At 49.5% G+C, this 27,959-nt stretch overlaps 1 protein-coding gene across 2 annotated transcripts; it reads right to left on the bottom strand.

The window, feature by feature from the left end:
- WTIP (WT1 interacting protein) lies at window positions 456–27,959 on the bottom strand. 2 transcript variants are annotated; one of them, XM_021097104.1, is made up of 8 exons: window positions 27,204–27,959; window positions 20,101–20,202; window positions 6,163–6,230; window positions 5,941–6,003; window positions 5,643–5,773; window positions 4,823–4,874; window positions 4,078–4,146; window positions 456–1,748 (listed from the first exon to the last, which is right to left on the bottom strand). In XM_021097104.1, the coding sequence occupies exons 1-8, from the start codon at window positions 27,880–27,882 to the stop codon at window positions 1,608–1,610; spliced, it is 1,305 nt and encodes a 434-aa protein (XP_020952763.1). In that variant the 5' UTR covers window positions 27,883–27,959; the 3' UTR covers window positions 456–1,607. The 2 variants fall into 2 exon arrangements, with proteins under 2 accessions (XP_020952763.1, XP_020952764.1); XM_021097105.1 differs by lacking the exon at window positions 4,823–4,874 and having other exon boundaries at window positions 1,520–1,748.

The following is a 27,959-nucleotide window of genomic DNA, read 5'->3' as shown; positions in this document are numbered from 1 at the left end:
AGCTCCGGGCCTCAGTCCAGCGGGACACCACTGGCCGCCACTTCCGCTCCTCCGCATCCCAATGCGCACCCCCGATAGTGTTCTAGTTCTTACCGTCCGGCTCCCTTAGATGAATGAACCTACAAGTAAAAAGACCCCACATCTAACAGTGGGGAGAAAGGAGGGCAACAGCAGTAGCCAAGAAGCGGTGGTTCAGTTCTCATAAGAACAAGTGTACTAAAAACCACTGTGATGGTCTGTCGTGATTCGAGGTCTCCAGCGGCGGGGCCATCCGCAAGTGCAAATCCAACATAAGCCATCAGTGAGAAGCCCAAGCTTCCCAATCTTGATGTGTCTTTCAGAGGGGGTAAAAAAATCTACATTTCCACATACCACGTTTCATTAGGTCACTGCTCTCACGACACCAACACAAACAAAACCCCATGCTATTCTAAAGTCTGAGAGGCAAACACATATTTTGAGATTTCAAAGGAATTTATACAAAAATAGTTAGACTACAATGTTTTACCACTTGAACATTAGCTATATGATATACAAATAGGACACTTGTGAGTTTCTTGTACTTTTCCTAAGAAATAACAACCGTGGACCAAGTTTTTAGAAGAAAACTATATTCTTTTAAAGAAAATGAAAATATTCTCAAAGGAAAAACTTAATTTAAGTCAAATCATATGCTTTTGTCGTGGAGCCCAATACACAGTGCTTTTCTGCCAACAAGTGGGCAGGGCGCCCCCTCGCGGTCTCTCTTGTCCGAGACCTGAGGCTGGAATTCTGCCTGAGGTGTTCTTTTCCCGGGGAGGAGGAAGGAGGAGCCAGGGATGGGAAAGACCCAGGCAGGACTAGGGTTAGAAACACCCGTTAGAACCCCGGGGGCCAAACCCCGAAGTGACCACAACGGCCAAAGGCAAGGCTCCTTCGCTGGCTCCACTCCCCAAGGGTGTCATTCCTCACCTCCTCCAGTGACCCCAGCCAAACAAGGCACCCTCCCCACCTACCAATGGGCAAGACGCTTATGAAACAAACACGCGTGCCCTTTGCAAACCCCCGCCTGCCAGACCACACACTGCCCCGCCCCGCCCCGCGCACTCTTGAAAGGAGTCCCAGGTCCCACCTATACAGGGAAACTGGCTCCCGCCCCAGGGCCCGTGGGAGGACGGCGGCCGCCCCCTGCACTCGGTAATGGCCATCTTCTACCCCGAGACCCTCAGCGGGTCTGGGAGCCTGCCCCCGAGGATATGGGGCACAGGGCGGGGTTCCGAAACAGAAGGCTGGTGATGGGGTGGCGGCGGGAGGCAGGCAGAGCCCGGGAGGAAGAAGCGGCTTGAGGAGGCACAAACGGTGAATAAATATTAGTAGCTTCGCCGCGGGGCCAGCCCCTCGGACAGCAGCTCGGTGGCGAGTGGGGGGAGGGGGCGGGGGGGAGCCAGCGGCCGCGCCCGCCGGCACGAAGCCCCGACACTGACCTGCTTCAGCCATCGGCCGCGCGCGCGCGCGCGCAAAAACACACACGCAAGAACACGCGCGCCTGCGCACACACACAAACACGGGCGCCTGCGCGCACAGACGGCCCCAGAGTCTGGCTCCCCGCCCCAGCTCGGAGCTCCAGCTCAGAGCTCCGTGACGTGCACAGCAGGTGAGGGAAGTGGCCCGGGTCGGAGGCGCCGCAGGTGGCAGCGGCGGCACAGCAGGTGGCCCTCCAGGGGGTAGCAGCGGCGTCCATCCTCCCCGCTCAGCTGCAGCCCGCAGTCCTAGGGAAGAACACAGCCCCGGCCGGCCCCGGAGTAAGCAAGGAGGGGGACATCAGAGATTTAGGACCCTGCACCCCTTCCGGAGGATTTCGGCCTTTATTCTTTGGCAGAGGGGGTCAGGAGCCCAATGTGGGACACTGGAGGGTGGGAGAGCCTCCTACACATCCAAAGGAGCCAGCCACGAGGGAGACAGTTGAACACGAGCCTGGAGTCTGGCCGAGAGGGCTGGGCAGTAAATTGGGGTATCAGCAAAAAATGTGATAGGGGTTTTTCTGTTTGTTTGTTTTTGTCTTTTTAGGGCCGCACCCGCAGCATATATATGGAAGTTTCCAGGCCAGGGTTGAATCAGAGCTGGAGCCACTGGCCTAGGTCACAGCCACAGCTGCCAGATCCCAGCCATACCTGTGACCTACACCACAGCTCACGGCAACGCCGGATCCTTAACCCACTGAGGCCAGGAATCAAACCTTCGTCCTCATGGATACTAATCAGATTCATTTCCACAGAGCCAGGATGAGAACTCCAAAATGTGATAGTTTTTTAACAGAACAGCAAGAGTTTCTCTCTCGGTGGGGGGAGGGGCAGATAACTAGAAAAAGAAGAGCACCTGCATCTGAGCTGTGGAAGCTCTAACCTTAAGAGAGGAAAGAAGAGTGGGACTTTATCCAAGATATCAGGGGAAAATAAAAGGAAGACTAAAATCAGCCTGCCCTAAGGGCACAATGTATCATCTTGGAAAGTTGCTGCAGACTTAGGACAGTGACAACTGAGAACAATCTCCTAGTCCCCAGTGGGGATCACTGGTGACCTTGGGAAGAGGGGGAGGTCAAATGCTTGAGCTCAGTGGCCTTAAGAGACAATGGAAGAGAAGAACTGAAGACATCAAGTAAACATTCGATGTCTGAAGGATATTTTATAGGCTAATTTGTTTAACAGGTTATATGACTGGAGTTTGACTTCTGTAAATAACAAAGTGTGAAGGGCAGCCACAGAGGGTGTGGACAACATTTTCTTTCCTTCTGCCCCCACCCAAGGTGGCCCTTTTGGCCACACTCTCACTGCATCCAGGGCTGAACTCCAGCCTGGAAGCTTCAACACTTGTTACCCAAAGGCCCTGAGACCAACACCTGCCCTGCCCCGCCCCACACAGGGGATGGAGCTGGGCTGCTGCTGCGATGGAGCCTCATGTCCCAAGCAACTCAGGTCCCAGGTGTTCTCCATGTCCTGTCCAGCCACAGCCCCCTGACCTGGCCTGCTACTAACCACCACCTGGGGGGTGGGGGCCTGGAGATCTCAGTCCCCATCCAAGGGTCTTCCTGGGGACAGTGGCACCACATCTCATAGCCCCAAGGCTCCAACTGTGATCCGCAGGGCAGCCTGACCTGCTCTTGGACTCAGCATAAGCCCAAGGGGACAAACACCACGGTCCCCAGGACATCAGAGCAGGATGCCCTCCTACTGTTGCTGGGGAAACTGTGGCCCCTCTGCAGCCCATGCCTGCCCCCCATCCTCCTTCCCTGGTCCCCAGCAGGATTCCTGTTCCTACTGGGCCACCTGCCCCATAAAGCCACGTGGTTCCAAGCTGACCCTTGAATCCTATTGAAGATTTCTCACTTGACAGGCCTGCTCTTCCCTGGGGCTCTGAAACCCAACATGCTTTCCTTGGTTTCTCTCCTACCTCTCCAGTCTCTCATTCTAGGCCTTCCATGTGGCTGCTTTGCCTCCGTGCAGCCCCCTGAATGTTGGAGCTCGTTGGGTTCCTCCCTCCACAGCTCTCCCTGGAAGACTCATTTGCTCCCCTGGCTTCAGTGGCCATCTATGTGCCCAAGATGGGACTCCGGCTTCTGGCCACGACCCCAACATTTCCTCCAGAAAGCCTTCCCTAATTTTCCAAGGCCTTGGTGTGCTCTGAAAACTCCCCCCGATAACTTTAATAACCCTGACCCTGTATAAATACGGCCTGAGTGTCGCCACAGTGGCAGCATAGGTCTCAGTTATGGCTGGGATTCAATCCCTGGCCCCAGAACGTCCATATGCCACAGGTGCAGCCATTTAAAAAAAAAAAAACTACTGCCGAGTATTTGTCTCTCCCATGAGGGCAGGGACTGTCTTTATCCTCTGTACATCCACAATGCCCTCACCCTGTAAGTCCTCAGGAAATATTTCATTGGATGAGAAACGAGCCGAGAGCGATCATATCTTGCGGGGGAAGGGAGAGCTCTCACTGGAGGAGGACAGGCAGAACGGGGTAGAACCCACAGCACACCTAAGGAGAGGGGCACCTGTGTGGGAGGGCGACTGCCCCGGCCACATGGGGGCGCAGGCTCACCTCACAGTGATAGCATTCCACATGGTAGTCTCTGTCCATGGACACCACACGGATGGTGGTCTCACAGCCCTGGAGAAAGAGACAGGGTTTGAGGCGAGTTGTGGGGGGGAGGGAGGGCACACACCTATACCACGTGCTCCTGTCACGGGGATGTGCATTCACACCCATGTGAGCACTGACCCGGGCACTTCCACTGGGCGGGCACAGGTGCCACAAATGAATGTGGCATCCTGCCATGGCCGCAGGGCATCACGCGGGGGTCGGTGTGAGTGTGTACTTGCTCTTTTCAGTTCTGTGGAGCCAGGGAAAACCGCTGCCATCCCTGCTTCCCAGGCCCAGCAGGCTGGGATAGAGCCTGCGTGTGTGGGAGACCCAGCGCTGGAGAGAGCTGCGCCACCCAAGGGTGTCTCCTGAACAGACAGCATCCCTTTCTCACCTGTTCCCCCATCACCTCAGCTGCAGAGCTCACAGGCCCAGGGGGCAGTTCTGACATCCATGGGCAATGGAGCTAAGGGGGATGTGGGGCATCCCAGCAGCAGGGGCCACCACTACCCTCTAACTCATGCAGGGACACTTGCACCCAGTATGCACTGGGCATAACATGTCCCTCAGCTGGGAGGGACATGGGGCAGGAGCACCTGCTCATCCCTCCCACTGGGGCCCAAGACCTGGGGCCAACCCGGGCAGGACCGGCAGGGCCGGGTGGGGCCAGGCACCTGATCATCTCCAGGTGAGTGGTTCCTACCTGTGCAGGGAGGATAGGACGGGCACAGGAGGCACACTTTGGTGCAAAAACCCTGGAGGAATAAAGGAAACCAGAAGTGACCAGCTGAAGGGCCAGAGGCCAAGGGCACAAGGACAGGTCCATCCATAGGAGCCCCATGATGTGGCCTGAGCATCAGGCCCCTTTTCCTTGTGTGGACACACTGGGGTAGGAGCAGCCTCTGCCATGCCTTCCTGGCGCTAGCCTTTTGTGTGGCTCCCCAATTCACCTCCACCCCATCACCTCCTGCAGGATGGCTTCAGGTTCTGCCCTGGCCTCTCCCTCATGCTTCCTGCACGTCCTTGCCCCCTAACATCCAGGCTTGGGCCTCCCCTAGCTGAGACCCCTATGAAGCCTGGCTCCACAGTAAGTACCAGAAACCAACATCCAGCACCAGCCCCATGCAAGGCAGCACAGGACCAGAGCTCTGATGAGCCACAGCAAAGGAAAATGGATCACTTTCTTGGGGCAGCAAAAGACTCTGCAGAGACCCCAAGTCCCCATCCCAGGCAGAAAGAGTCCTGGCCTGGCCGTTAGAGCAGAGGGACAGATGCTGGGTGGGACAGCCAAGAGTCCCCACCACCAGGAGGAGGGGGCCCTGGCAAAGGCAGGGGGGGAAGAGGACCATGAGAGAGGGCTCCAGGCAGAGATCCATGCCTCACCCCAACCACCGAGCACCCAGCAGAGCCCAGAGGTGAGCAGGCCAAGACTGCACAGCACACAGAGGCAGGCCAGGAAAATGCTCCCAAGGGAGGCAGAGGACCCACGGGAGTCACACTCGTCCCTGGCACCAGCTACTCACGAGTGGTAATCTCGGACACAGTAGATGTTGTTCTCCACGTCCACAGTGAAGGGTACCCCGTCCAGGCACTCGTTGCACACAGAGCACCGGAAGCAGCCTGGGTGGTAGGACTTCCCAAGGGCCTGAAGGATCTGGGGGTACGAGGCACTGAAGTGTCAGTGCAGGTGGAAGGCTCAGCACTGCCCCCAGAAAACACTCTGGCTCTGAGCCTCTGGCAGGTGGACAACAGGTGAGAGGTTGGGGTGTTCAGACTCCACCCATGTCAGAGGGGCTCCCGGAGCCTGGGGGAGGGTCTCACCATCTCCATGATGAGGTGTCCACACACGCTACACTTGTCAGCCGTTTGCTGGAACCCGGAGTACTGGGAGGGGACACAGGATCCAGGGTGTTACATGACAAAAGGGCACTTGCTGCCCAGCCAACAGCTGCCTCCTGGCCTCGGATCTCCATGTGATTCGGAAGGAGGGTCCCCGCCCCTGTTCCCACCCATGGCAGCAGCCAGGGCACAGCTTTGACTCACCAGGAAGTCCTCCTGGCAGTACACTTTCTCACCCACATTGTAGAATGCCTTCCCGCGAAGCCGTCTCCCTGCAAGGATGAGGGTCGAGAAGTGGGGTTCCTGGACCACTGGAACCAAGAAGGACACCCCTGCTGCCATTCTCGGCACCCTCCTCCAACAGATGAGTTTTAGACAAACTTTTCTTTTTTGGCCGCCCCATGGCATATGGAGTTCCAGGGATCAGATCTGAGCTGTAGTTGCAACCTAAGCCACACCTGCAGCAACGGTGGATCCTTAACCCACTGTGCAGGCCAGAGATCGAACCTTTGTCCCAGCACTCCCAAGACACCACCAAGCCCATTGTGCCACAGTGGGAACTCCAGCAGACAAATTTTCTAATTCCCCTATAATGTTATGTTATTATCATTATACTAACCAATATTTCTTTTTTTTCTTTCTTTTTTTTTGTTTTGTTTTTTTGGTTTTTTGCCATTTCTTGGGCCGCTCCTGCAGCATATGGAGGTTCCCAGGCTAGGAGTCGAATCGGAGCTGTAGCTGCCAGCCTACACCAGAGCCACAGCAACGCCAGATCCAAACCGCGTCTGCAACCTACACCACAGCTCACGGCAACACCGGATCCTTAACCCAATGAGCGAGGCCAGGGATCAAACCTGCAACATCATGGTTCCTAGTTGGATTCGTTAACCACTGAGCCACGACGGGAACTCCCTAACTAGTATTTCTAAAAAATTAACCTGGAGTTCCTGTAGTTCCTGTTGTGGCTTAGCAGAAACCAATCTGACTGGAATCCACGAGGACCCAGGTTCGATCCCGGGCCTCCCTCAGTGGGTTAGGGATCCGGTGTTGCCATGTGCTATAGTATAGGCTGCAGATGAAGTGCAGATCTGGCATTGCTGTGGCTGTGGCTCAGGCCAGTGGCTACAGCTCCAATTTGACCCCTAGCCTGGGAATTTCTATGTGCCGTGCATGCCGCCCTAAAAAAAAAAAAAAATTAAACTGAATATGTTGTTGTCAAAACTGTTGTTAAGAGATTGTCAGAGCAAATATATGAAGACTTGCTTTTCGAATGTAAATTGAAATTGTAATAATTTTTTAAAAATTGCTTTTAGTTCAGTTGAATTCAGAATAGACTTTGCAAATGAGCTTTTTTTTTTTTTTTTTTTTTTTTTTTAGGGCCGCACCAGCAGCATTTGGAGGTTCCCAGGCTAGGGGTTGAATCGGATTTATAGCTGCCAGCCTATACCACAGCCACAGCAACACAGGATCTGAGCTGCATCTTCAACCTACACCACAGCTCACAGCAACGCTAGCTCCTTAACCCACTGAGCAAGGCCAGGGATTGAACCTGCATCCTCATGGATGCTAGTCAGGTTCATTAACTGCTGAGCCACAACGGGAACTCCTCTCATCACCTCTATTCAACATAGTATTGGAAGTCCTAGCCAGAGAAATTAGGCAAGAAAAAGAAATAAAAGGCATCCAAATTGGAAAGGAAGAAGTAAAACTGTCACTATTTGCAGATGACATATTACATATAGAAAACCCTAAAGACTTCATCAAAAACTGCTAGGACTAATAAATGAGCTCAGTAAAGTTGCAGAATACAAAATCAATACACAAAAATCTGATTTAATTTCTTTAAACCATCAGAAAAAAGAAAATAAGAAAACATTCCATTTACAATTGCATCAAAAAGAATAAAACACCTAGGAATAAATTTAACCAAGGAGGTAAAAAGGCTTCTATATTGAAAACTCTAAGACATTAATAAGGGAACTTGAGGATGATACAAATAAATGGAAAGGTATTCTATGCTCATGGATTAAAAGAATCAATATTGTTAAAATGTCCATACTACCCAAAGCAATGCAATTCCTATCAAAAATTCCAGTGGGAAGTTCCTGCCGAGGCTCAGCAGAAATGAACCTGCCTAGTATCCATGAGGTTCAATCCCTGGCCTCAGTCAGTGGGTTAAGGATCTGGCGCTGCCATGAGCTGTAGTGTAGGCCACAGACGTGGCTCAAATCTGGCGATGCTGTGGCTGTGGTGTAGGCCAGTGGCTACAGCTCCGATTCAATCCCTAGCCTGGGAACCTCCATATGCCACAGGTGCAGCCCTAAAAAGACAAAATACATGCATATATACATATATACATACACACACACACACACATATATATATAATTCCAATGGTATTTTACACAGAAATAGAACAATCCTAAAATCTATATGGAAGCACAAAAGACCCCAAACAGCCAAAGCACTCTTGACATAGAAGAACAGAGCTGGAAGCATCATGCTCCCTGATTTCAAACTGTATTACAAAAGCTATAGTAATTAAAAAGTATGCTGTTGGCATACAAACAGACACATTGATCAATGGATCAGAATAGCAAACCCAGATATAAACCCACACATACATGGTCAATTAATTTACAACAAAGGACCTCACACCTGTCAGAATGAGGCAAGAAATCACAAGTGTTGGTAAGGATGTACAGAAAAGGGCACCCTCATTCACTGTTGGTGGGAATGTACATTAATCGAACCACTGTGGAAAATGGTATGGCGCTTCCTCAAAAAATTGAAAATAACCAGTCAGAATGGCCATCATCAAAAAGTCTACAAACAATAAATGCTGGAGAAGGTGTGGAAAAAAGGGAACCCTCCTACACTGTTGGTGGGAACATGCATTGGTGCAACCACTATGGCAAACAGTATGGAGGTTCCTTTAAAAAGTAAATGTAGAACTACCATACGACCCAGCAATCCCACTCCTTAGCATCTATCCAGAGAAAACCTTAATTCAGAAAGGTACATGTGGAGTTCCTGTCATGGCGCAGCAGAAATGAATCCGACTAGGAACCATGAGGTCAAGGGTTTGATCCCTGGCCTCACTCAGTGGGTTAAGGATCTAGTGTTGCTATGGCTGCGGTGTAGGCTGGCAGCTGTATCTCCAATTGGACCCCTAGCCTGGGAACCTCCATATGCCGCAGATACGGCCCTAAAAAAAAGCAAAAAAAAAAAAAGATACATGCACCCCAGTGTTCACTGCAGCACTGTTTACAATAGCCAAGAGGTGGAAGTAACCTAAATGTCAATGGACAGAAGAGTGGCTAAGGAAGATGTGGTGTGTGTATGTATATATATATATATATATATACATATATATATACACACACACATATATATACATATACACATATATATACACACACATACACACACATACACACACACACACACATATATATATATATGATGGAATAGAAAAGAATGAAATGCCATTTGCAGCAACCTGGATGGACCTAGAGACTATCATACTAAGTCAGTCAGGGAAAGACAAATATCATATGATATCACTTTTATGTGGAATCTAATAAAAAAGGATAAAAAAGAACTCATTTACAAAACAGAAACACGTATTTTGAAATCAAGATTCTGGTTACCAAAGGAAAAACTGGCAGGGAAGGATAAACTGGGGGGATGGGATTGGCATATACACACTAATATGTACAGAACAGGTAACTGGCAAGGACCTGCTATGGAGCACAGGAAAATCTACTCAATATGCTGTAATAGGAGTTCCCTTCGTGGCTCAGCGGTTAACAAACCTGACTACTATCCACGAGGACTTGGGTTCAATCCCTGGCCTCCCTCAGTGGGTTAAGGATCTGGCGTTGCCATGAGCTGTGGTGTAGGTTAAGACTTGGCTCAGATCCCACACTGCTGTGGCTGTGGTGTAGACCGGCAGCTGTAGCTCTGATTTGACCCCTAGCCTGGCAACCTCTACATGCCATGGGTGCGGCCCTAAAAAGATAAAAAAAATTCTGAAATCATCTACATGGGAAAAAAAAGAATGGATATATATATATATATATAACTTATTCACTTATTCACTTTGCTGTACTTCTGAAATAAATATAAGTCAACTATATTCCAATAACTCTTTTTATTAAAAATAGAACTGGCAGACCTCGCATCTTGGCTCAGTGGTTAACAAACCCGACTAGAATCCATGAGGTCGTGGGTTAGATCCCTGGCCTTGCTCAGTGGGTTAAGGATCTGGCGTTGCCGTGAGCTGTGGTGTAGGTCACGGACGTGGCTCAGATCACGCACTGCTGTGGCTGTGGTGTGGGCTGGCAGCTGTAGCTCCGATTCGACCCCTAGCCTGGGAACCTCCACATGCAGCCATTGCGGCCCTAAAAGACTAAAAGACCAAACAAAAAACAAAAAAATAGAACTGAACTGGTATATGATCCAGTAACTCCACTTTTGGGTATTTTTCTAAAGAAAATGAAAACACTACTTCACAAAGATTTGTGGGAGTTGCTGTTGTGGCTCAGCAGTAATGAACCCAACTAGTATCCATGAGGATGTGGGTTCAACCCCCAGCCCTGCTAGTGGGTTAAGGATCTGGCTTTGCCATGAGCTGTGGCACAGGTCGCAGACGCAGCTCAGATCACGAGTTGCTGTGGCTGTGGTGTAGGCTGGCAACTGCAGCTCTGATTTAACCCCTAGCCTAGGAACTCCCATAAGCCAAGGGTGCAGCCCTACAGAGCATGCGCGCGTGCACGAAATCTTGCCATTTGCAACCACACGGATGGACCTCAAAGGCATTATGCTAGGTCAAATAAGTCAGACCAAGAAACAAATACACCATATGATCTCTCTTATATGTGTAAACTTTAAAAACAAAAAAAAGGAGTTCCCTTGTGGCAGGTTAAGGATCCAGCTTTGTCACTGCTGTGGCACAGGTGGCAACTGCAGTGTGGGTTTGATCCCCAGCCCAAGAATTTCCACATACCATGGGTGCAGTCAAAACAAACAAACAAGTTCATAGATACAGAGAATGGTTTCATGGTCGCAAGACACAGGGGGTTAGGGATGGGAAAATGGGTGATATGGGAGTTTTTTAGTTTTAAATAAATTGAACAAAAACTTAAAAAGAAAAAGGCATCCTTGTCAAAACCACAGGCCCAGCAGACTAGGCTGCTGCAGTGACAACTGCCAGATCTTCAATTCACTGAGCCACCAGGGAACTCCAATGATCATGTCTTCAGTCAGCACCTGAGAAACACTGGCAGGCTCTCCTGTCGGCGTGCATGTAGGGAAAAATCTTAAACCTTGTACAGTTCCTGAGAACCAGCTTCATGGCTTCAAATGTTCTCATATCAATTCTCCCCAAGCTGATCTACACATTTACTGCCACCCAATCAAGTTCCCAGCACCCATTTTTTGTGTGGAAACTGGTGTGCCAATTTTTTAATTTATATAAAAACACAAAAGAAACAAGAATGGCCAAAATGATCTTGAAAATGATCAACAAAACTAGAAGACTTACACTACTTATTTTAAGACTTACAGAAATCATGACTATAATACTATGGTAAAGAGAGACAAAAAGTAAGTGGAACAGAGCCCAAAAATAGACTCATAAATGCTTCAACAAACATACAAGTAGTAAAGCAAAGTCTTTTCAGCACATGGTGCTGGAACAACTAGATATTCATATGGGGAAAAAAATAAGATTTAATGATTATCTCATACCATACACAAAAATTAACATAAAATGGGCTATCGACCTAAACATCAAAATGAGAAACCTAGGAAGTCCTGTCATGGCTCAGCTCTAACGAACCCAACTAGTATCCATGAGGAAGTAGGTTTGATCCCTGGCCTTGCTCAGTGGGTTAAAGATCCAGCATTGCCGTGAGCTGTGGTGTAGGTCACAGAGAAAGCTCGGATCCTGCCTTGCTGTGGCTGTGGTGTAGGCCGGTGGCTACAGCTCTGATTTGACTCCTAGCCTGGGAACTTCCATATACCACAGATGTCACCCTAAAAAGAAAAAAAACAAAACAAAAACAAAAACCCTGACTATTCACAAAACATTTGAAAAGACCTTGTTAGAAACACAGGCTTTCCCACTGTGGTGCAATGGGATCAACAGTGTCTCTGCTACAGCAGGGACATGGGTTTGATCCCCAGCCCGGCACAGTGGGTTAATGATCTGACATTGCTGAAGCTGTGGCATAGGTCGCAGCTCCAGCTCAAATTCAATCCCTGGCCAGGGGCAGCCAAAAAAGAAGAAAAGAAAGAAACACATGCATACATACACACACACACATAAATAACTTCTGATTTTAAAAATGGACAAAAAGGGAGTTCCCATTGTGGCGCAGTGGTTAACGAATCCGACTAGGAACCATGAGGTTGCGGGTTCGGTCCCTGCCCTTGCTCAGTGGGTTAACGATCCGGCGTTGCCGTGAGCTGTGGTGTAGGTCGCAGACGCGGCTCGGATCCTGCGTTGCTGTGCCTCTGGCGTAGGCCGGTGGCTACAGCTCCGATTCAACCCCTAGCCTGGGAACCTCCATATGCCGCAGGAGCAGCCCAAGAAATAGCAAAAAGACAAAAAAAAAATAAAAAATAAAAAATAAAAAATAAAAAAATAACAAAAAATAAAAAAATAAAAATGGACAAAAAACTTGAACAAACTTCACAAAAGATATATAAATGGCCAAGAAACAGAAAAATGTTCAACCTCATCAGTCATCAGGGAAATGCAAATTAAAACCACTGTGAGACACCACTTCACATCCATTAGAATGGATAAAATTAAAAAAGACTAAAATACCTTAATCAACTAAAATAAAAAAAATTAAGATTAAAGTACCAATTGGTGGCAAATATGTAGAATAAACCAACTCTCTTACATTTCTAGTGAGAGTATAAAATGATACCAGCCCCTTTGGAAAATAGTTTGGCAGTGTCTTATAAAGTTAAACATACACTTAGCCTATGACCCAGAAATTCCATTCCTTGGAATTTACCCAAGAGAAATGAAAACATTTGTCCACAAATGACCTGTACAAGAATGTTCATAGCACAACCTAGTATCTATCTACAGTTAAATGGATAAGCAAACTGTGGTATATTCATAGAACAGAATATCTTATTCAGCAACAAAAAGGAGTGAGCTACTGATGTATGTAACAACACATTTTAAAAAAAAGACATGCTTAGCAGGAAAAGAAAGCCACCTTTTTTTTTTTGTCTTTTTAGGGCTGTACCCGCGGCATATGGAGGTTCCCAGGCTAGGGGTCCAATCAGAGCTGTAGTCGCCAGAGCCACAGCAACTCACAGCAACACCAGATCCTTAACCCACTGGGCAAGGCCAGGGATCGAACCCGCAACCTCATGATTCCTAGTCGGATTCGTTTCCTCCGCTCCAGGACGGGAACACCCAAGAAAGCCACTTTTTAAAAAAGAAATAGTACATACTATATGACTGCATTTATATGAAGTTCTAGAATAGACAAAACTAATCTATGGTGGTAGAAATCAGAGCACTGGGTGGATGCCTATGATAGAGGAACATATGAAGATCAACTGAAAAAAGGCAAGACAGGAATTTCTCAGGGGGGTTAAAATTTTCTGTATCCTTGTTCAGCATGCTATATAAATATACACATTTATCCAAACTCTTTTAACTATATACTTAAGATCTATCTGCTGTACTGCATGTAAATTATACTCAATTAAAAACAAATAAAGAAAAAGTGAATACATCTTGTGCCAGAGTAAAGAGGTGCTCAAAAAGGAGTTCCCACTGTGGTGCAGCAAAAACGAATCTGACTAGGAATCATGAGGTTGCCAGTTCGATCCCTGGTCTCACTCAGAGGGTTAAGGATCTGGTGTTGCTGTAAGTTGTGGTGTAGATTGCAGACACAGCTTGGATCCCAAGTTGCTGTGGCTGTGGTGTAGGCTGGCGGCTACAGCTCTGATTGGACCCCTAGCCTGGGACCCTCCATATGCTGCAGGAGCGGCCCTAAAAAGAAAAAAAAAAAAAATTGAGGTATGGAGTTTCTGCTATGGCACAGTGGGATTGACCAACATCTCTGCAGGGCCAGGATGCAAGTTCAATCCCTGGCCTGGCCTGGCATGGTGGGTTAAAGGATCCAGTGGTCCCACAGCAGCAGCGTAGGTCACCATGAAAGATCAGATCCCTGGTCTGGGATTTCCATATGCTGCGGGGTGGCCAAAAAAGGAAGAAAAAAAAAAATTGAGGTAGATCTGAAAAGAGAAACAAAGAAATGTTTTTTAAAATCCAATCACTGAAATGAAAAACTTGATGAAAGTGTTCAATGCACAATTAAACACAGCTGAAGAGAAAATTCAGTGATCTAGATTCCAGCTTCTGGAAGACAGATCTGAAGAAATTCAACAGAATGCAGCAAAGAGAGACAAGAAAATGGATAATATGAAGGAGAGGCTAAGACACAAACAGAATAGAATTAGAAGCCTAATTTTTTTTTTTTTTGCTTTTTTTTTTTTTTTTTTTGCTTTTCTGGGCCACACCCATGATATATGGAAGTTCCCAGGCTAGGGGTCAAACTGGAGCTGCAGCTACCAGCCTACACCACAATCACAGTAATGCGGGATCTGAGGCAAGTCTGCAACCTACGCCATGGCAACACTGGAGCCCCGACCCGCTGAGCAAAGCCAGGGATCCAACCCTCATCCTCATGGACACTAGTCAGATTTGTTTCTTGCTGTGACAGAGTGGGAACCCCCAAGAAGGCCTAATATTTCTAGTTTGAATTCTAGACATAAATAATAGAAATAATGGCTGAGAAGCAAATTTTTGAAAATAAAATAGCTAGGATTTTTCCCAAATTGATAAAAGACTTCAATTTTCAAATTCAGGAGCCAATACGAACCCCAAGCAGGACAAATAAGAGAAAACCCACACCTACACACATCAAACTATAAAAGAACACCTTAAATTATCTGTACTTTTCTTCTAAGTAATACGTGTAAGTATTTTAAATATCCTGGAAAATAATCCTTGGAAGTTATGTTTATGGCATAGTATATAGTTTCTTTTCTCACATGCTTCATGGAGTCTCCCTATGAATAGAGTTGTTTTTTGTTGTTTTGTTTTCCATGTAGCACATGGAAATTCCTAGGCTAGGGGTTGAATTGGAGCTATAGCTGCCGGCCTCCACTACAGCCACAGCAATGCCAGATCCAAGCTAGCAACCTACACCACAGCTCACAGATCCTTAACCCACTGAGCAAGGCCAGGGACCAAACCGGCATCCTCATGGTTACTACTCAGGTTCACTACCGCTGAGCCACAGTGGGAACTCCATGAATAGTCTTTTAATTCCAATGTAGACAAATCTGGCAATCCCTCTTTTAAGTTTGGCACTTTTTGTGTGGGGAAAAAAAAAACACAAACTTTCTTAACCAGAAGATTGGTAAAGATATGCTTCTTTATTTATTCCTAAAATTGTCCAAGTTTTTCTTTACACCCTTAGGTCTTTGGTCCACCTAGATTTGATTTCAACTTTTTTTATATGGATAACCATTTTTCCCAGAACCATCTGTGATGTCATCTCTATCATCTATCAAGTTTGCACAGGGCAATGGGTCTGTTTCTGGACACTCCGCTCTGTTCCATTGGTCTATTTATCTATCCTTGCTACATGAAATTAACTAATGTAACTATAAAATACATATTGACACATGGTAGTGGAAGTTTCCCCAACTTTTCTTCAAAAGCATCTTGGCTATTACTAGCCTTTTACTTTTCCATTTAAATTTTGGAATTAGTTTGTCAAATTCGTGAAACCTACTTCATTGGAATTACAATGCATTACAGATCAATTTGGAAAAAACTGCCATCTCTACACAACTGAATATACTCATGTTCATGTTACTGAACATGGGTATATTCATGAACATATCCGTGAATACGGTATATTTATTTTTCTTGCCTTACTGCAATGACTAGGACCTCCAATGCAATGTTGAATAAAAGACATGATTGCAGGCTTCATTGTCCTTGCTTCTTCTAAAAGGTCCATTTTTCTTACATTTCACCACTGAGTATGATGTTTGCATAGATTTTTGATAACCAACTTTTATCAAGTTAAGAAAGTCCCCTTTTACTTCTAGTTTGCTAAAAATTTTCATAATGAATAAAAGTTAAATTTTATTGACTGCTTGGTCTTCTCCTATTGAGATGACTGTATAGTTGTTCTTCTTTAATTGTTAATGAAGTAAATTACATTAATGAATTTTCTACTGTGAATCCACTAGTATTCCTCAGATAAGCTCAATTTGGTAATAATGTATTATCTTGATCATACACTGCTGAATTCAGCTCCAGTGGATAAAAGAATGGAATAAAGAAACAGTGCAAGAAAAATTCCCAGAATCGAAGGGCAAGTCTCCAGTCTAATAAAGCTCTGTGTGTGCCCAGCACAACCAATGGCACAATGCCTACACCAAACATAAACAAAGTATCCGAAGCCAGGCTATTGCATTGCACAATTTCAGAAGAACCATTCCTGCTGCATCTACGTAAATGGCACCTCCTGGAACTATGCGGTTCACAGCCTTTTCCAGAGGCCATTACAGTGCAATGAACTGCCCTCTCCCCGAGAGCTCCCAAAAGGAAAACACGGATCATACACGCAAAAATGAGAATCAGAATGGCATCAGTATTTAGCAACAACCATGGTTTCTGGAAAATAAAATTAGGACTTCAAAATGCTTAGTGAAAATTATTTCCAATTTGGAACTCTATTCCCAGTCAAACTATAAATTCTGAGGGTAGAATAAAGGCGCTTTTTCTTTTCGGTTTTTTTTTTTTTTTTTTTTTTTGGCCATGCCCGTGTTATGCAGAAATTCCTGAGACAGGGACTGAACCCATGCCACAGTGACCCAAGCCACAGCAGTGACAACACTGCATCCTTAACCTGCTCAGCCACCAGGGAACTCTTTTTTTTTTTTTTTTTAAAGGCATTTTAGACACACCAGAATTCAGAAAATTTACCTCCCACATGCCCGTTCTTAGATAACTAAAGCAAAATGCTGGAGACACTTCTGTTTGTTTCACAGCTTTGATTCCTCCCTACTTCTTCAAGTTGTGTTCAGTATCCAACCTTATCTCAGACAGCCTGGTATTTTTAAAGGAAACCTGAATCCACTCCCCTTTTCCATGAAAGGGTTGATTAGTCTAAAGATAGTTCTTCTTGGAGTTGCCACCATGGCACAACAGGATTGACAGCGTCTTGGGAGTGTTAGGATGTAGGTTCAATCCTGGGCCTGGCACAGTGGGTTAAGGATCCGGCGTTGCTGCAGGTGTAGCTTAAGTCACAACTGCGGCTCGGATCTGATCCCTGGCCAGGGAACTCCATATGCTGCCAAATGGCCAAAAAAAGAAAAAACAAAAAATAGGGAGTTCCCTTTGTGGCTCAGCGTAAATGAACTGGACTAGCATCCATGAGGATGCAGGTTTAATCCCTGTCCTGGATCAGTGGGTTAAAGACCCAGTGTTGCTGTGAGCTGAAATGTAGGTTGCAGATGCTGCTCGGATCCCACGTTGCTGTGGCTGTGGTGTAGCCCAGCAGGTGAAGCTCCAATTCAACCCCTAGCTTTGGAACTTCCATATGCCATGGGTGGGCCCTAAAAAAAAGCAAAAACAAACAAAAATAATAATAGTAATTCTTCCCTTACTATGATAATGGTTTGGAGACTCGGGCAAGTTAGTCAATCAAATCAGAGAACTCCCCCTACAGGGATTGATTCAGAAACAGATGTTTGCAACGATCTGGCCAATGACATAGGAGATTTTTACTAAAACTAAGTGTTTTCTGGAAAAGAAGCTTCCCCAACCCAAAAACATGACCAGAAGAGATACCCCCTCTTCCTTCAGATTGGTGATGTGCCAGTGGAAGAATCAAGCTACCGCAAACATTTCACCACCATCAGAGAAGCTGCCCTAAGGATAAAGCCAAACCCAAGGGAAACTCTCCCAAGCTATTCATAGGGTCTAAGCCACTAGATAAATCTGAACTTGAAGCCAGCCCTATCTCTGGGCTCCCAATTCATGGAGTCAAGAAATATTCTTAGAATTTAAGCCTCCATAGCAGCTTGTCTGCTACCTGCAGCTGCAAGCTTCTAGGAGACAGCGGATTCAATACAAGGGGTATACATCTCAAGGCAGAGAACGAACACTCCACAGGGTTCCAGGGGGCAACCAGCGCAGCCTAAGGAGAAGCCAAGGGCTCCAAGGGGGAACGCAAATGAATGCCTGCTAGCAGTTCCTTGCTGGCTCAGTGGGTTAAGAATTCAGTGTTGTCACTGCTGTGGCTTGGGTCACTGCTATGGCACAGGTTCGATTCCTGGCCCAGGAACTTCTGCATGGCCACAGGTGTGGCAAAAAAAAAAAAAAAAAAATGCCTGCTAGAATGGAGTATCTGGCTGGGTGGAGGGTGGGAGACTGAAGATATGATTAAAAAGACAATGCAAGGGAGAAAAAAGTGAACAAGGAAAAAATTTGAGGAAACGTAAATAACTATAGAAAAAAAGGAGATACAATCACAGCATAATTCTTAGCTCTGCGGTGACCCATATTTACATAGTCATATAATATATTATAGTGATATAAACCTGGTTTATTGACCAAACCACAGCTTACAATGGCCACACTGAGAAGATGAAAGGAGAGGAGGGAGTATAAGAACCTGCTCCTCATTTGCCACAGCAAAGGTACGTAAATCATTTCTTTTTTTTTTTTTTTGCTATTTCTTGGGCCGCTCCTGCGGCATATGGAGGTTCCCAGGCTAGGGGTCTAATCGGAGCTGTAGCCACCGGCCTACGCCAGAGCCACAGCAACGCTGGATCCAAGCCGCGTCTGCAACCTACACCACAGCTCACAGCAACGCCGGATCGTTAACCCACTGAGCAAGGGCAGGGACTGAACCCGCAACCTCATGGTTCCTAGTCGAATTCGTTAACCACTGCGCCACGATGGGAACTCCGTAAATCATTTCTAAAACTGATACAACAAGAAACAGTGGTGAACACGGAGGTGTCTACTAGAAGAAATTGCAAAAAAAAATACCAAGCAGCAGCCCCGGGAACGGGACCAGAGACAGAAAGATAAGCAGTTTTCTGCTCTTTCAAAAATAGCTTCTCATGGGAGTTGTCAAAAAAGACAAAAAGACAAAAGACAAAAAAAAAAAAAATAGCTTCTCAGGACCATTTGATTTAACACTGTGCATATATTATATTTTTATAAAATAAAATGTTAAAATATTTTGTGTGAAGAAATAAAAGACGTCTCTTCAGGGACAAAGCCTAAAAGAACAGTAGGAAACAAGAGCGCAAACTTATTATTAGGCTGATTGGGTTATAGTTATTTTTTTCTTTTCATGACTTTGTCTAGGTTAAATTATAACATTAATAGTTTATACCATTAAAAAATAGCTTATACCATGTGTAAAATTAGAACAAAAATAATTTTTTTTTTTGTCTTTTTGTTCTTTGAGGGCGGCACCTGCAGCATGTGGAGGTTCCCAGGCTAGGGGTTGAATCGGAGCTGCAGCCACCGGCCTTCGCCAGAGCCACAGCAACGCGGGATCCAAGCCGCGTCTGCAACCTACACCACAGCTCACGGCAATGCCGGATCCTTAACCCACTGAGCAAGGCCAGTGTTCGAACCCACAACCTCATGGTTCCTAGTCGAATTCGTTAACCACTGAGCCACGACAGGAACTCCAAAATAAATTGCAGGGAAAAAAACATTAGCACCCTATCCAGGCAGGCAGAAGGCACATCGGTGGTTCCACAATGTGCCAGGAGAACCAGAAGACATCAGTACCCCGAGCAGGACAGAGGCTCCAAAGCCAAGGGCTAGCGGGGCAGCCTTTCCCCGTGGCCAGCAAAAGTCTCCTCCCTGGCCCCGCCCCTCCCAGCAGATCTCCCCCCAGCCTGGGTCTCTCAAAACAGAGCAGACCAGAGGGAATGGGGCCACAACACATCCTCCTCCACACTCCAGCCTCGTCCCGGGTCTCTGCCTGGGACCTAGGTGCAAGCGGGGGGAGGTCCATGGTGCCAGGGGGACAAGGGAGAGGTTACCTACCACAGGAGTTGCAGGTGAAGCAATCAGTGTGATACAGGCTCCCCATTGCCTGGCACGCCTGCCTTGCTCCGTAGATGCCAAGCCCACACTTGATGCAAATGCCTATGGGAGGAGAGGCAGGAGAGCAGTGATGAGCACCAAGACGGTGGAGCTGAATGGACATGCATCTGATGCCCAGTCCTAACGCTGCCGACCCACCTGGTCTCAGGCAGGCTGCCATCGCTCCGTTACTAACGGCTAAGGTGGGAACGATAAGGGCACCACTGCTTAGCGTCGGCTGCTGCTGTCTGAGGATTGGGAGTTAGCAGAGCACCTCACAAGTCAGAGATAATTGACACTGTCCTCGCCACCCAAATGACGATGCCATGTTTACACCTAGAAAGTTGTTCTGGAGTTCCCATTGTGGCTCAGTGGTTAACGAATCCAACTAGGAACCATGAGGTTGCGGGTTCGATTCCCCTGGCCTCGCTCAGAAGGTTAAGGATCCGGCATTGCCATGAGCTGTGGTGTAGGTCGCAGATGCGGCTCGGATCCGGCGTTGCTGTGGCTCTGACGTAGGCCAGCAGCTGTAGCTCCAATTGGACCCCTAGCCTGGGAACCTCCATATGCCGTGGATCGGCCCTAAAAAAAGGCAAAAAGAAAAAAGAAAAGAAAAGGAAAGAAAGAAAGTTGTCCTAAGCCCCTTCACCTTCAACTGAAGGGGAATCCTTGCAGCTGTCTATGAACCAAAAAGAATGAAGACCTCACAGGCACCGCCAGGGCAGAGTCACTGACCCTCGGAGCCCCACCTCCCTCCTCTGAACCATAAGGTCAAATTATTCCCTTGTTCAGTCAGCACACTGACACTGAGGCCCTGCAGCGTTTAGGTGCCAGAGAGGGTGCAATGCACCAAACAAATCCCCACCCTCAGGGAGCCTGTGTCCAATGCAGGGGGGTGGACAACAGGTAAATCACAGCTCAGGTGGGAACAAGTGCTATGGAGGAAAAGAAGGCTGATTAAGAATACTTTTGAGGAGCTCCCGTGTGGTGCAGTGGAAATCCAACTAGTAACCCCGAGGATCCAGGTTCGATTCCTGGCCTCGCTCAGTGGGTTAGGGATCTGGTGTTGCTCTGAGCTGTGTTGTAGGTCACAGACATGGCTCGGATCCTACGTTGCTGAGGATCCTACGTTGCTGTGGGCAGGCAGCTGAAGCTCTGATTGGACCACTAGCCTGAGAACTTCCATAACTTTTTAGGGCAGGTGAGGCCCTCAAAAGAAAAAAAAAAAAAAAAAAGAATAACATCTGAGTGTATGATTTTTAAAGAGGGTGGCGAGAGAAGGCCCCACGGACAAGGTGATATCTGAGCAAAAGCCTAAAGGAAATAAGAGAGGGAAATCACTCGGCAGGGATAACTGAGCAGAGGTGGGGACCACTCCTGGCAGCACAGGGTCGGGGGCTCAGCAGGCAGGGGAGGGGTGGTAGGGAGAGGGGTGACCACCAATGCCAGGGTGAAGGCCAGCACCAGGCTTAGGGAAGCCCTCCAGGAAACCCAGACATCAGAAGTCCTCCCCAGGAGTTCCCATCATGGCTCAGTGGTAACAAACCTGACAAGTATCCATGAGGATGCAGGTTTGATCCCTGGCCTGGTTCAGGGGGTTAAAGACCTGGCATTGCTGTGACCTGTGGTATAGGTCGCAGATGTGGCTCGGATCCTGCATTGCTGTGGCTGTGGTGTAAGCTGGCAGCTGTAGCTCCTATTCAACCCCTAGCCTGGGAACTTTCATATGCCATGGGTGCAGCCCTCAAAAGAAAGGAAAAAAAAAGTCCTCCCCAGACTCACCCAAGGTCTCCCATGCCACAAAGGGCCTGAAGATGGGCCCCACCTGCCCCTGGACCCCGATTCTTCTGGCTGCTCCAGGACACGCTGCCCTCCTCCTCTCCCTCCTGCTCTCCCCCACCTCTCTCTCCTTAACACTTGCCACAGTTGAGCCTCTCCCTCCATAAAACCCTCCCGCCCCATCAGTCAGCCCATTTTCCCTGTCCCCTCAGTCAAGAAAGAAAGCCTAGTCCACCTCCAGTCATCTCCTAACTGTGCAGATCTAGGGACTTTCTGTTCTGACCTTCTAGAGGGGACCCCCTCCTCCTCCTGGGGGTCCATGATACAATCTGCACCTGGCTTTCCGGGTCTTCTCTCTTCCCAGCTTTCCCGGGGATCCCCTCGCTCAGTCCTGGGCCTCCCAGGCCGCAGTCTCCCCCGGGGGAGGGAGAGCTGATTCAGATGCCCTCGCACCAGGCAGGAAGGTAAAAGTGGCTGGTGGGGACCCAGCTGAATGGAGAAGGGAGCTGTGGCCGCCAGAGGTCGCAGCCACACATCAGCTCCGCCGATGGCTACCTTGTGGGAATGCAGGGCCCGAACAGCTAATGATTTGGATTTTTCATGCAAAGGCTAGACATCTAGGTTTGTATATGAAATCTTTCCATGCTGAAATTAATTACTAACGTCCATGTTTTGAGAATTCAGAAACCAAACACCTCTGTCTGCAGGTCTCCACCAGTGGCTTTAACCCATCCCCCCAGGCAGTCCCACCTGCTCCCAGCTGCTCCCCACCGCCGAGGGCTCCTGGTACTCTGCTCAGCCCCGGTCCCTCTCCTGATCCACCTCCCCGGTGACCCCCAACCATGGCAGACCCAGAAGAGCTCCAGCTTCCTGCTCAGGACACAGCACTTGATTCAAGCAGCCAGGTTTCAGGAAGCACCCACATCCACCCTCTCTTTCTCACCTCCAACTCTGAATCTTGGCTGCTCCGTGCACTAATCTGGACTTCATTCTCTCCCCTCACTTCCAGGGGCCTGAGTCAGTGTCATCAATTCTTAGGCCACCTGCTCTTTCAACACCGTTCTCACAGCGTCCCATCCGGGCCTCCCGTAATCTATGCCCCAAATTGCAGCCAGTGAGAGTGACCAACCTCCATTCTTTCATTCTTGTCCATCAACTTTGAAAACCTGACACTGTTCATTGCCTAAGTTATCAGAAAACACGGTGAAAGGAACAGAGGTCAACTGCCTAAGTAAGGGAAGCAGAACAGAAGGATGGGCAAGAGGGGAAATGATGACCTGGTGTTATTTGTCTTATTTGGTTCTGCTTGATTTTTTTTCCCTCTATGTGAGCTTGTACCACTTTAATAAAAGCACACTGAAGAATGACAACCAGCAGCATGAAGTACACCAAAATTCAGGGAATAGAAAGTTTCAGAGCACAGCTGACTCCACCTGTGGGATGCAGCAGGGAGATCCAGACCAAGACCTGACAAACACCTCGGGGGCTATGATGTCACCAGGGTGCTGCATAAGAGCTGGGTCAGTCCACCGGAAGGAGACAGCAGAAGGCTAAGAGGAGATGGGAGGTGAAGCAAAGACAACGCCAACCAGACACTGGGACGAGAACACGGGATAAAAGAAATGCTGAGACCCTGTGGCCATATAGGTTTGTTTTTGTTTGGTTGGTTGGTTTGTTTTTTGTCTTTTGTCTTTTTAGGGCCGCACCCTTGGCACATGGAGGTTCCCAGGCTAGGGTTCGAATCGGAGCTACAGCTGCAGGCCTATACCACAGCCACAGCAACACCAGATCCTAGCCGCATCTGCAACCTGCACCACAGCTCACCGCTATGCCAGATCCCCAACCCACTGAGCGAGGCCAGGGATCGAACCCACAACCTCATGGTTCCTAGTCAGATTGTTTCCACTGCACCATGATGGGAACTCCTGGGCTTATTGTTTTTTCTTGTTTTTGTTGTTGTTGAATGAAAAACCTTGTACCAAAAGAAACCCTTATAACCAAAAGAAAAGGTCCTATGGAAACAGGAAAGCAGAAGATGGGAGGAGGAAGAGGCTGGAGATGGAAGGACCTTCATCCTTAGAAATGGACATGGACTTGAGAGCCTGCAGGAAAGGGACAGGAGGCCAAGACTGCAACTGCTCACCCAATGTTGTCAGCAAAGTAGAAAGCAAGGGCAGGGGCCAAAGAGAGAGGCAAGCTCTTAAGGGACTAAAAGAGGGAACTGACCAAGGCTTAGAGTGACGACGGCTGTTGCCCAGGAGAGCACCGAGGTTAAAGACCATCATGCTGCCACCTATTACAGCAACAGAAAAGGGGGCTGCAACGGACTTGGAGCCAGGGTTCCACAGGGCAGAAGGCGATTAGAGGAATCGGAGGTGCTGGTGAGACGCCAGGTTGCAGTCAAAACTGAGGACTGCTGAAGTGGGGCAAATCCAGGGTGTGCCCCTGGGAGTGGGAGGCTGCAGAGAAGGCAGAGAGGTCACCAAAGGTAATGGGGTTCTGGAGGCCTGAGGCTGGTGGCCGGCTCTCGGCACTGGAACTTGATGGGAGGGGATGCCCATGAAACAGAGGGACCAGGAGTTGAGCAGGCACCAGGGCCAAGAAGAAGAGGTGGACAGAGAGGAAGCAACACACTCTGAGGAAGAGGTTTATCAGAGATCACTTGAGCTCGTACTACCTGCAGACTTCCTTCCGTAAAAGTCTGTATTATTCAGGCTGACCTCTATGAAACTGCCACTTTTATAAGTTCAAAAGGTGGAATATCAACAATAAGGTAGCTGCAGTTCAAGCAAATAGCTGGGGGTTTTTTGTTTTGTTTTTTGTTTTTTTCTTTTTTGGCCACCCCGAGGCATGTGGAGCTCCTGGGCCAGGGATCAGATCCTAGCGGCAGTTGCAGTCTACACTATAGCACTGGATACTTTAACCCACTGTGCTGGGATCGAACCTACGTCCCAGTGCTGCAAAGATGCTGCCAATCATGTTGCGCCACAGAGAGGATGCCAACATTTTCCTGATTTTTAAAAGATACGGGCAGGAGTTCCCGTCGTGGCGCAGTGGTTAACGAATCCGACTAGGAACCATGAGGTTTCGGGTTCAATCCCTGGGTTAGGGATCCGGCGTTGCCGTGAGCTGTGGTGTAGGTTGCAGACATGGCTCGGATCCCAAGTTGCTGTGGCTCTGGTGTAGGCCGGCGGCTACAGCTCCGATTCAACCCCTAGCCTGGGAACCTCCATATGCCGTGGGAGCGGCCCAAGAAATGGCAAAAAGACAAAAAAAATAAAAAAATTTAAAAAATTAAAAAATAAAAAAATAAAAGATTTGGGCAGCTTAGAGTTTCCGATGTGGCACATGATCAGCAGCATCTCTGCAGCACTGGGACACAGATTCAATCCCCACCTTCCCACAGTGGGTTAAGGATCTGGAATTGCAGCTGCGGTGTAAGTTGAAACTGCCGCTAGATCTGATCCCTGGCCCAGGAACTCTATGTGCCAAGGGTCGGCCAAAAAAGAAAAAAAAAAAAAAATCAGGAAAAATGTTATCTAGATCTGGCTCCTCTTAAAACACATACACACACACACACACACACACAGACATCTGGAGTTCCTGCAGATTCGATCCCCAGCCCGGTGCAGTGGGTTAAGGATCTGGTGTTGCAATGCTCGGATTCAATCCCTGCCCCAGGAATTTCCATATGCCATGGGTGCAGCCAAAAGAGAAAAACAAAACAAAAAACAAAAATCTATCATCACTCACCTCCCCATCCCATGTGGCTTCAGTGGGAGCAGCAGGTTCCCTTGGAAAGGATGACCCACCAGCCCGTGTGGCCTTGTACCTCCAGCCCCTTCACTTTTCCCACTACCTGCCCAGGTCCGCCACCTCTGATTCACTCGAAGATTCCTGAGCAGCCTCAGAGGCCCAGAGAACAACCGCCCCACCCCACCTCCACCCCTCCAGGCAGTAAAAGGGACAGTCTCCCATGGGGAGAGTGCTGAAACAAAGTCCTTCTCATCATAAGACAGCCTGAGCTTCAGCTCCTCACACCTGCCTGACAAGAAAGGAAACAGCTTCTTGCTCTCTCCCTGCTCCCAGGCCGCCGTCTGACAGCAGCCACAGGACCTGTTCTCACCCTACTGACGCTCCCAGGGGAGCCTGAAAGCCTGCAGCAAGTCGCCTCCCAAAGGCAAGTTGACCCTTTGGCCTACACACTCCCTTGACCACCTGGACCTCTCCTGAGCTGCCTGGGAGCCTAGTGGAACAGCCCGCACTCTTGGTTGCTCCCTTCTCCCCTCATTCTTCCCTCTGCCTGGAATGCCCCCACCGGCCTGTCCCCTACAACCTTCCTTCTCTCTCAAGATCCAGTTCAGGGCAGTCCTGCGCTGCTAGCTGGAATGAACCATAAAAGACAAGCCCCAGGACGGCCTCCCTCCCAGACATGATAACTACCATCCAAAGCCGGGTGTCTGCTTATCAGTAAGGGGCGGGGGGGGGGGGGGGGGGAGCCCCTCCCAGCCTCCTCTCAAGCCTAAGAGTCTGAAGCCCTGTCTAAAGAACTAGGGATCAAAAGGCCAAGGTCAGACTGGGAAAGAGAGGCTTGGAGACCGGTGGTTTTCTTTGCAAAGGATGTGAAGCAGGATTCCCTTCGGAAACATCCCATATCCACTGCAGGGTCCAGAGCGAGGACAGCCCAGTGTGACCAGCTCCGTTCTCTCCCCCTCAGGGTGGCCTCTCCTGCCTCATGGACTTTACATCCAGCAGCTACCATTATCAAAGCCTCAGGTCAGGCGGCGTCTGGAGGCATCTGGACCACGCCACCTCCCTGCCCCTGTCCACACCCGGTACTGCTGGGGAAAGGAAACACCGGGACCGCGAGGCCCCTACACGGTTTCGGCTGACTGTGCCTGTATGACAAATTGAAGCAAGTGCCAACGGTTAAGGAGACATTAAAGCTTATTCTGCGTATTAACGTGACTTCTTCTCTAAATCAGGAAAAACGCATCCACTGACTTGGCCAGAACTCCCAGCTGGAGACCCAGAGTCTGAGCCGCTAAATAAACCTCAGACCTGGAGGTTCGCACATACCCACCGACGGTGGAACACACTTAAGACACACGAAAGAGAGAGACGCTCTTCCCATCCCGGCCCCTGGTCCAACACCCAGCCTTCGGCCCACCCTTCGCTCCCCTCCACTGAGCCCGCCGCCTATCCAGAGGCGGTCCCCGACCCCCGACGAGGACGACGGAGGCTTGGGGCCCCGGCGCGCGGGCGGCAGGGACAGGCTTGCTCACCGAAGTAATCCCGCGCCGTGCGCGCCTCCAGCGCTCGCTCCAGCTCTCGGGTCAGCGCCTCCAGCCGCCGCTCCGCCGCGCTCGGGCCGCCTTCCCGGCCCGGGGGCAGCTGGAGCGAAGGCAGAGCGAAGGGGGCCGGCCCGGCCGGCTCCGGGGAGCGAGCCGGCGCGGGACAGGCGCCGGGCAAGAGCAGGTCAGGGTAGGCGCCGGCCGAGCCGCGAGAGCCGAGGCTGGACACGCTGGAGCGGGCGCTGCCCACCGACGGCGGCCCGGGGCCCGGGCGCGGGTCCGAGCGGCCCGAGCGCGGGCTGCCGTGGCGTTGGTCGTAGCCCAGGCTGATGCCGCTGGAGCGGGCGCTGCCACTGCCGCCGCCGCCGCCGCCGCCGTCGGAGCCCGCCAGGCTGGCCCGCGGGCTGCCCGCCGGCTGCGTGCTGAGCTCGGGGACCGCCGCGCGCCGCGGGCCTCGCTCCCCGCGGCTCAGTCCGTCCGCCCCGGCCTCGGGGCCGCCGCCGCCGCCCTGCCCTCTGCGGCCCAGCGCCTGCGCCGCCTCGTCTCCCGGCCCGGGCCTCGGTCCCCGCCGACCCCGGCCCAGAGAGTCGCCGCCCGGCTCCAGCTCCCGCAGGGCCAGCCCGGCCAGGAGCAGAGCCGCCTCGTCCGCAGCCGCCCGGGAGCGCTGCATGGCCCGGCCCGCCGGCCCCGGCGCGTCACCTCCGCCTCCGCTTCCCGCCGCCGCTCCGGCCGCGCCGCCTCATCGTC

This window comes from Sus scrofa, chromosome 6 (genome assembly GCF_000003025.6).
Source record: "Sus scrofa isolate TJ Tabasco breed Duroc chromosome 6, Sscrofa11.1, whole genome shotgun sequence".
In the NCBI taxonomy this organism is placed as follows: domain Eukaryota; kingdom Metazoa; phylum Chordata; class Mammalia; order Artiodactyla; family Suidae; genus Sus; species Sus scrofa.
The sequence above is the reverse complement of the archived record's forward strand: the minus strand, read 5'-3'. Positions and strand labels throughout refer to the sequence as shown.

Excerpts from the sequence above, each read along its gene's own strand:
- WTIP (XM_021097104.1), bottom strand. The coding sequence starts at position 27,882 with ATGCAGCGCTCCCGGGCGGCTGCGGACGAGGCGGCTCTGCTCCTGGCC. Across the intron at positions 6,231-20,100 it reads CTTCACCTGCAACTCCTGTG|GGAGACGGCTTCGCGGGAAG; the intron begins GTAGGTAACCTC and ends TCATCCTTGCAG. Across the intron at positions 4,147-4,822 it reads GTCCTATCCTCCCTGCACAG|GGCTGTGAGACCACCATCCG; the intron begins GTAGGAACCACT and ends CTCTTTCTCCAG.